Raw genomic sequence first — 9,788 nt, forward strand, 5'->3', positions numbered from 1 at the left:
CAAAATGGTATTTTACGTCTATCCAGTAACCCTCAGGTGTGAAGGGGACCGAATTCCCCGGGATCTTCTTATACCTAAATTTCAAAATTATCTCAGAAGAAGGGGAGGCTTTCTTGCCCATCTCTACCCGGATCTGTGTCCTCTCGGTCGAATCAGAATCACTCTCCTCGCTACTAAAACCCAGGTAACAGTTTAAAGCTCTCCTGGGAAGCCTCTTGATCCGGACCATATACCTATTAAAATGAAGGTGCGTTAGTCTGGAATCCTACCATTTTTTAAGTTTCTGCTAAGCGGTCCGGATCAAGGATGTTATGTTAACTTTACCATAACCTAACGATCCGGACCGCTAATGCAAGTCCAACCCGGAAAAACATTAACGATCCGGATCAAGTTAACTATATGCCAAAAAACCAAACAGCCATGGAACCGGATCCTGGCGGCAAACACCCAGATCCGGATCCAGAGCAACCAAACACAAATTGCAAATCCTAAGGCATGCAATTCTACCCAAATAAACCAAACTGGATCCGGATCTAACACCCCCTACCCTGATCAATGTAAAACCCTTACCCACAAACAGTCATTTGGAGAATCATAGAGCAAAACATAACACCTTTATATATACACACGGTTTTTTCTATCAAGAACACGAAGAACAAAGAGACTAAACACAGAAAAATCGAACACAAAAGCCCGATTTTCGCGCAAAAATAAAACAAAAACACCCAAAAAACAACAGAAAGAATCCAAAACAAAATCGAAGCATCTAAAAGCCTGGAGAAAAGTGCGAAAACTCGAAAGGAAAAATCGAAAAAACAGAGACGAAGGCTTACAAATCACAAGCAAATGAGGAGAGATGGCAGAATGGCGACAACAATCGACCAGGAACGCGACACTCCAAGGAAAAGCGAGAGAAAATGAAAAGAAGACAAAGAGATGGTTGTTTTTTGTTGGTAATGAATAAAGAAGAAAAATGAGAAATGATGCTTTTTTATAGACAAGAGAGAGAACTGCTCTCTCCACGTGGTAGACTCTGATTGGCCCTGGGGGCAGTTACAAAAAAATAAAAAAAATTGTATACATTTAAACATATTTAAACCCCATCATCATTAGGGGTCGATTTCCAAGGAAATAATTGTCAAAATTTCAAATTCATGGGAGGGAAAAGGCCGGAAAACGTTACAAATTCCTCCAGCTACCCGGATAAAGGTTCTTACCCAGATCATTGTAAACAAGGTTCAGGTTTCGGAGCAGAAATTTCTCGAAGTCAATCCGGATCTCTCTCTACTTCAACAGATCCGGATTGGGGGGCAACCAGGAAAAAGATCAGAAATTTTTTCCAAGCAGCCAACTTATTCCACCTTAATCCGGATTGGCATCTACTACACCAGATCCGGATTGGGGGCAACCAGGGAGCAGAAATTTTTTCCAAGCAGCCAAATTCTTCCACTTTAATCCGGATTGGCATCTACTATACCAGATCCAGATTGGGGGGCAACCAGGGAGCAGAAATTTTTTCCAAGCAGCCAAATTCTTCCACCTTAATCCGGATTGGCATCTACTACACCAGATCCGGATTGGGGGGCAACCAGGGAGCAAAAAAAATTTCCAAGCAGCCAAATTCTTCCACCTTAACCCGGATTTGCATCTACTACGCCAGATCTGGATCGGGGGCAACAACCACAATTTTCTCCTAAAACAACAGCTATGTGATACTACTCTACTCCCTCATCCAGAAAATCTGTATAAGGGAGTGGGGGGAAAATGATAGGGTAAAAGCAACCCGGCTAGGGCCCAACCTGGATCTAAGGGGTATCATGCTCGATTGATGAACCAAGACCCCCTCACCCGACGCAATTGAGTGGAGAGACCCAGGCTCAGGGCCAACCTAGGACCTAGATCATCTCACAGCCAAGGTCCAACTCGGGACTTGGATCACCTACCTACCAGGATCCAGACCATAACCTGGATCATCTGTCTACCTGGATCTGGACCAGGGCCAAGATCGCCATGAGGGGGGTCCCAGCAAGCACATACACACTCCACAACCCGCCAAGAAAGGGTACGTGGGCACGTGACGATGCCAGCTATCAACAACCAACATATCAGAAAAACACGACGCGTGTCAGAAGGCCGTTAGGACACCCTTAAGGTGGTCCTCTCCTGGACACGTGTAGGCAATCCATCCAAGCCAGGTGTCCTCCGCCCCCCAAGAACCAACGACCCTGATCTAGAGGTAACAACCCCTAAACCTTACCCTTGGGCTATATATACCCCCAAAGATGAAGGGTTTAGGGGTTAGAAAAATATTCACACTTTTGCACACTCACCCTCTCACATCCACATACACACACAACTACCTTTCTATTACATACATACATTCTTCATCTTCTCCAAAACCCTATTCTTATTCTTACACCAGAGGCGTCGTGGGGGCCAAACCCCCCTTCCGGTGTTGTTTTGCAAATACCCAGTCATCAGCTACACCACATTAACATCCAGAAGGTACAGGGACGGCGTCGGACGAAGCCGCCCCGCTCACCCAGAAGGCCCAGAAGGTTTATCAGGGAGTTATCAGAGTTGACTTTCACTTGGTAGTCAAATTTCAGTTTTTATCACACAACTTCAATTTTAATGAGAAAATTTACAGAAAATAGTATATTATTGTTTAATTTTAAGTTTTCACAAATTAATAATAAAATTTGAATGAAATCAATTTGATATATATTAAAAATTAAAGAATTATAGCAGTTTGTTCTCCAGAGTACTTGGACATGTTGAGAGTGCTCAATTTTTTGGAACAACATCGAGTCGACCCGTATTTTGATTTTGAAAACATTGATAATTAGAATTAAGAATTCAGTAGGTTTAGTATTTATTTTATGCAGAAAATAAGTAAATTATTCAATATTCATTTTCCATAAATAAGTTACTCGATTATAAAAAGATTTTTACATATGTCCATTTGGTAAATTTTAATATAAGTAACTTATAATTTAAAATGAATAAGTAACTTATAAATGATAAGTAAAAGAATCCTTATAAGTTATATAAATATTTAGATAATTTTACTTATAAGTCAGATTTTTTTATTTAAATGAAAAATAATAAATAATTTATATATATAGGCTTGGGTAAAAATTTTGGGTCATGATCACTGTGTAATAGAATATCCAAAATACACCACTTTTCACCTTCAACTGCCCAAAATGCCCAGATGCGCGCGAACCGCCAAAAATACCCACGAAATACGCATTTCAGGGATGTTTAGTTAACCTTTCAAATTTTAATAAAAAATACGCATATATGACATGCGTATTCACTTTTTGATTTAAGAAGAATACACATGTTTTTCGTATTCATCAAAATACAAAAAAAGAGTATTCATTAAAATACAAAAAAAGAATGTGCATGTTAAACATGCTTTTCTTTGTAAAAATTTGAAATGCTGAATACGCATCCCACCAATTGGCATTTTGGGCATTTCTCCCCAAATAGTGATTATTTTGGTTTTTCACCCAAAAATATGGGGGAGACATGTAAGCCTTTTTGTTTCATCAACTTTTATAATTATATAGGAACTTCAACTTCCCCTTAACTAAGTTACAATTACAAGTTTCAAGGTAATTAAAATATAACTGTTTGATTTATTGATATGTAACTAGATGTTACCTAATTAATTTTGGTAAGTAATTAATATTTTTTTATATTAAATAACTATCTAACCTAACTTATGGTGGCCATGGTGTTGTTTGGTAACTATCTTCCCTTATTTTGGTTGTAACTACAAAAATCATGAAACTCGACGTTAATTTACCGAGTTTAAAATACAACAAACCAAACAATATAACTTATTTTGAATCCAAGAAATTTTAAGTTACGTATTCGGGTTATGTCAAAACAAACGAGGCCTTAAAGGTCAAGAAAACGGGAGTTATTTTCCCACACTATTGTAGGTGATTGGGTGGATTTATATAAGCATTTTGATTATGTGCTAATGAGGTATGTTAGTAGGTCTGCCAATAATGTGGCACATTTGTGCCAGTTTATTAATCATGTATTGACTTCATTATCAATTGTTTAATTTAAGTACGATTTATTTCAAAAAAAATATATTATTATCTTAATTTATAAATTTTAAATTACATTAACATTTTTTAAAAAATATTTTAAAATTAAATTTAATAAAAAGACAAAAAATTAAAATAAACCGAGAAAAAGTATGTTATCACTACAAAAAAGGCTAAATACAACCGGTTTAAAATCGGTTGTAATTAGGTAAATCGACCGTTTTCGGTTGTATTTAGCTAAATACGGCCAGGTTTTGGACCGATTGTATTCGCTCGAGTCATATGTAGTAAACCGGTTGTCTAAATACAACCACATCCGGTCAAATTTAATTTTTCAATTTCAATTTTGAAAATAAAAATTTGAATTTTTGTAAAAATTCAAAACGCCTGCCAAAAATATAAACTCTACCGTATATATCACCAACATTCAGCTTATAAATCATAAATTCGACTTATAAATTGAGTTAACAAATATTTATCAATAAGTATTGTTAAATACTTGAATTATAAGTTATAAGTAACTTATAAGTTGGCAAAAAACCTGAGCTATCAACTCATCTGAGGGAGCTGTAAACTACTTCCCTCGACTATCACATCACAGGCAACTCTTTCAGAATGGTAATTTGTATTGTTATCATTCTCATTCCCTGCGGAACTGAAGATGTGCAGTGCTATATCTTCTTGTGCCATTGCATTCATTGCTCTGGTTATTTTTACAAGTTAAAGGGAGAATTTATGTATTACATAAAGGAATGAAAAATCTAATCCTAGATGGGATTGCATTTATTGGAAAAGAAACTTTAGTTATCCCAATATCAATACAATTTTAAAACTGAAATGCATGTTTAAGTCCTTTTCCCATCACAATTTACAAACGCAAATATATTCATTAATTTTGCTTATAAATACGCATATATTATAACATACGTGCACATACACATGCATAAATAGAATTATAGGCTGCAAAAAGAGTTGCTCTGGAGATGAAAGCTTTTTGTTTCTTGTTTTTGGTTCAGCTGTTGCTGTTGCTAGCTCCATGTTATTCCGGGTATAATGCTTAGAAGTAGTTATATTACTGTATAAACAGTTTTTTGTGATCATGCATGCAAGTTAACAAGTACTGATCAATTCTTATGTTGATTACTCTGCAGACTGAATCCAGGGAATACGAACGATGATGTTAATCTGGTATCATCACCACCTGTTCAGCTACGTAGGCTCTCGAACTATGTAAGAAATCACACTACAAAATTATTTATGTATTTAATGATGCATGCTGCAGAATTTTCATGTTCATGTCCACCTTCTTGCATGCATAAATCCCTAGTTATAACTCATGATGTTATTTATGATGTTTTCTCGGGTCCAACATAATAGACACTGTATTTTTACTCCCGATTAAGTAATAAACTCGCTAAAGTAATATTATTTCTCGGTCCCAACCCTATTACTTTAAAGAGGTTTAACCGTAATATCCACATTCTTGCATGTATATATAAATCCCTAGTTATAACTCATGATGTTTCTGTTTTCAGAAATATGTATGTAACATACACCAATAATTAATGTTAATGGTCTTTATTCAGGTGGTGATGGACAATGGACTGACACAAATATCTCTGTCAACTCCTGCAGGTATGATTGATGGAATCGGATACAAAGGAATCAATAACTTGTTGGAGCCTGAATTAGGTCCAAGCTACAGAGGGTAAAATCAAGCACATAAACTTATAATTGCTATAACTCGATTTCTGATCCTCTGCTCCATCATATTGTGTTGTGTTTGAAAATTTTAAAAACAAGTTCTTGCACACACCAATGTTAAGACAGTCCATAAATCTCGAGAACTAATATTTTTGCACTTAATATCTGCGATTTTTAAAAATCTGCACAATAATTAATAGCTTTTACGGTTCTGGATCCTTAATATGTTTGTCTTTCCAGTCTTTTAAAGTTCATGATCTTGATCAAGTTGGATCAATCTAACATCTTTATTTGATCGCTTGATTTAGATACTGGGATCTAGTTTGGAGCACGAACGAAGTCTCTAAAATCGCTCAAGACAGGTAGACAACAACTCTGTATAAATATTTCTATGGAAGTTTTGACAGTAGTACTAGATTATGATAGACAATCTTTCGATAATATTTGAACTATGTATACTTAACATGTTATTCTTGATGTTGCTGTATAGGCTGCAAACAACAAAGTTTAGTGTTATAGCTGAGGATGAAAACAAGGTGGAGCTTTCGTTTACAAGAACATGGAATCCTGGTTCCCAGAATATCCCTCCAATGAATATTGACAGAAGGTAACCCTCAAGTACACGAGTTATTTCGGTTAATGTTCTGGTAAACTAGTGCTTGGACAAAATTAATGTCCAGATTGAGAATATTTCTAACGTGTAAAACCTATGTGCAGGTTTGTAATGTTGCGTGGCTCCCCTGGTTTTTACGTGTATTCAATATTCGAGAGATTAGAGGGAATGCCTGGTACAGTTATCGCTCAAACAAGGCTCAGCTTCAAGCTATCAGAAAAATTGTATACCTTCTGTTTCATCAGTAGTAATTTCCTAAATCACATACATATAAGAAAACATTGCTTGATGATATTGACTCGTTTAAATGTACTTAAATAGGTTTCATTACATGGCCTTATCTGATGAGAGGCAGCGATACATGCCAAGCAGCAAAGATCGCGAACCACCAAGAAGTGTACAACTTGCTTACCCAGAAGCCCGTCTGTTGACAAATCCATCAAACCCAAGCTTGAAAGGAGAAGTATGTCTGCGTAATTTACAACAGTGATTAGTAGCATACTTTTATTTGTCGATTCAACAGACTGTATTCTGATCCATGTAAATAAATGTCTAATATGCAGGTGGATGATAAATTCCAATACTCTAAAGACAACAAGGACAATGTGGTACATGGATGGATAAGTGATGAGAGTGGCGTCGGCTTCTGGTTGATTAGCCCTAGTTTTGAATACCGTTCTGGAGGTCCTTTTAAACAAGAACTCACCTCTCATACTGGCCCAACTTCCTTAGTAGTAAGTCTCTTGTACCCTTTTAATGCATGTCATGTGTTTTAAATTGGTTCTTGTCCTTCAAATATAAGCGTTTTCTTGTAATGTGTCTCACCAATTTACATATCTGATCATGTGTTCTACAGGTCTTCTTTTCTAACCACTACTCAGGAAAGGAGTTGGATTTACATTTTGGGGCTGGAGAGGCCTGGAAGAAAGTGTATGGTCCAGTTTTCGTGTACTTAAACTCAGCTTCGACTAAAAATGTTAATGATCTTCATTCCACACTCTGGACAGATGCTAAACGACAGGTAATCAATCTTTCACTTGCCTAAAATGGATTCTATCCTCGCGATGATAATGAAAAATAAAGTTTTGAGGAAGGTCTGAACAGGATCTTATATTCTTTAACCAATACCAATAGATACCATGTTAGGTAACCAGTCACTCTAAAACCTTAAGGTGGTAGAGGAAGACCCGAACATGATCTTATACTCTTTAACACTTGCGAATGTACTCTTATCTGTTACCTACCAATGACATTTTCAGGCATCGATAGAACAGAAAAGTTGGCCATATAGTTTTCCTCTGTCTAATGACTACCATCATGCCGATCAACGTGGTACTGTTAGAGGCCGATTACAAGTCAGTGACAGGTATGGACACAGATACATCACATATAGGATAAGCACATAATATAATTCAACATTTAATTTCAACTTCTCATATTTTCTTTTAGGTACATGAATAAAGGCCTAATAAATGCAAAATCTGCTTATATTGGATTGGCTCCAAAAGGGGATGCATTATCATGGCAAACAGAGAACAAGGTAACACACCACAGACACACACATTAGCTTATTATACTAACTTCATGATCCAACAAGATGGCGATTGTTCTAAAAAATCCAACTCAATATTCTCCAGGGTTACCAATTCTGGAACCAAACGGATGCAGTAGGGAATTTCTTACTTAAAGGTGTCCGATCAGGGAACTACAACTTCTATGCTTCAGTTCCTGGTCACATAGGCCGTTATGTATACAAATCTGATGTTACAATTATGCCAGGTTGGTTTTTAATTGCTTCTACAGAGCACATACATGTATATGATAAGACCAAGAAGCTAACAATATGTTCAACTTATTCACCTGGCAGGAAGTTCAGTCGAACTGAGTGATCTTATTTATGAACCTCCAAGATTTGGACCAACATTGTGGGAAATTGGAATTCCTGATGGCACTGCTGCTGAGTTCCACGTTCCTGATGCAAAGCTTGTCAACAAATTATACATAAATCACGACAAGTACTAAGCACAATTTTTTTATAAACACTTACATATTACAGGGTAAATTGATAGATAGGTAAGATAAATGTTTGTGTTAACCTGGATAATTTTCATGAACAGGTTTAGACAATACGGCTTATGGGATCGATATACAGATCTATACCCTGACAAGGACCTAGTCTACAATGTTGGAACTAATAATTATAGCAAAGATTGGTTCTTTTCTCAAGTTACAAGGTTTGTTTCACTAGTACTATACTTTTACATCCACGGCAAATATGGTTTCTAATGGTTTCTAACTTTTAATTAAACGGTGAGTGCAGGAAAATCAACAACGAGTACCATCCAACGACATGGCAGATTAATTTTGATCTGCCACAGGTCGATGCAAGAGGAACTTATACACTTCAATTAGCATTGGCATCTACAAATTTAGCTCAACTTAGGGTACATACTTGTCTCTTTTTCACCAATTCTACTTCTATATCTATATGATTCAGGAAATTTAAAATTTAATGTTAACTACATACCAATTTGCAGGTTTACGTCAATAGATCTCCAGATCAGGGATATCCTCTGTTTACAACAGGGCAAATTGGGCATGACAATGCAATTGCAAGACATGGAATACATGGACTGTACAGGCTCTTTAGTGTTCATATACCAGGCCGGGCTCTTTTGCCTGGAAGAAACAAGATTTTGTTAAATCATGGTACAGGCTCAAGTCCTTTCGTAGGCACTATGTATGACTACATCCGTTTAGAAGGGCCTCATACATCATAAAATCGTGGGAAAGCATACAGGCATCAAATGTAGTTTGTTTGTTTGTCGCATCTTTACATTTAGTTCTGCAAGTTAAATGTACTGATCACAAGCAAACATTGTTCTAATTTTGTAATAACATTGATGACCCTAAGAAATTGTAAGTTAACATTTTAACTTTCTTCCTCTATATTAGTAGCCTATCAACTGTATTATTCAAATTGATGTTTGATATCCAACAAATATTTCTTCTATAACAGAATAAGGCCCCGTTTGTTACTGTTGTTGACAGTTACAACAGTTTTTTGGTGAAAAACTGTCAGAAAGGTATTTGGTAAATTCTAAAAGCTGTTGTCTGAAAAAACGATTTTGGTCTAAAAGCTGCTGTTAGCAAAAACATGTCTCCCTATATTTTTGGAAAAAAGTTGTTTTCAGCTTTTGCAAGAAGTAGCAATCAATTTCACCATCAAACCTTCTCAAAAATATTATTTTAATATATTATATCTCAAAATATGCATAAATTAAAAAAGTTACCAAACAATCATCTAATTTTCCCAACAACACTTTTTCCACCTACACTTTTTCTCACAGCACAACAGTTTTCAACGACACTCCCAAACGGAACCCAAATTTGGTCAAGCA

At 36.2% G+C, this 9,788-nt stretch overlaps 1 protein-coding gene across 1 annotated transcript; it reads left to right on the top strand.

The window, feature by feature from the left end:
• The first annotated feature begins 5,621 nt into the window (after window positions 1–5,621).
• Window positions 5,622–9,336, top strand: LOC141662125 (uncharacterized). Its single transcript, XM_074469174.1, has 14 exons — window positions 5,622–5,778; window positions 6,083–6,136; window positions 6,265–6,381; window positions 6,492–6,611; window positions 6,709–6,850; window positions 6,951–7,121; window positions 7,244–7,408; window positions 7,647–7,753; window positions 7,837–7,927; window positions 8,025–8,166; window positions 8,255–8,402; window positions 8,505–8,621; window positions 8,708–8,831; window positions 8,925–9,336. The coding sequence occupies exons 1-14, from the start codon at window positions 5,636–5,638 to the stop codon at window positions 9,165–9,167; spliced, it is 1,884 nt and encodes a 627-aa protein (XP_074325275.1). The 5' UTR covers window positions 5,622–5,635; the 3' UTR covers window positions 9,168–9,336.
• The last annotated feature ends 452 nt before the right edge of the window (window positions 9,337–9,788 follow it).

Source organism: Apium graveolens, chromosome 5 (assembly GCF_009905375.1).
Source record: "Apium graveolens cultivar Ventura chromosome 5, ASM990537v1, whole genome shotgun sequence".
Lineage (NCBI taxonomy): Eukaryota > Viridiplantae > Streptophyta > Magnoliopsida > Apiales > Apiaceae > Apium > Apium graveolens.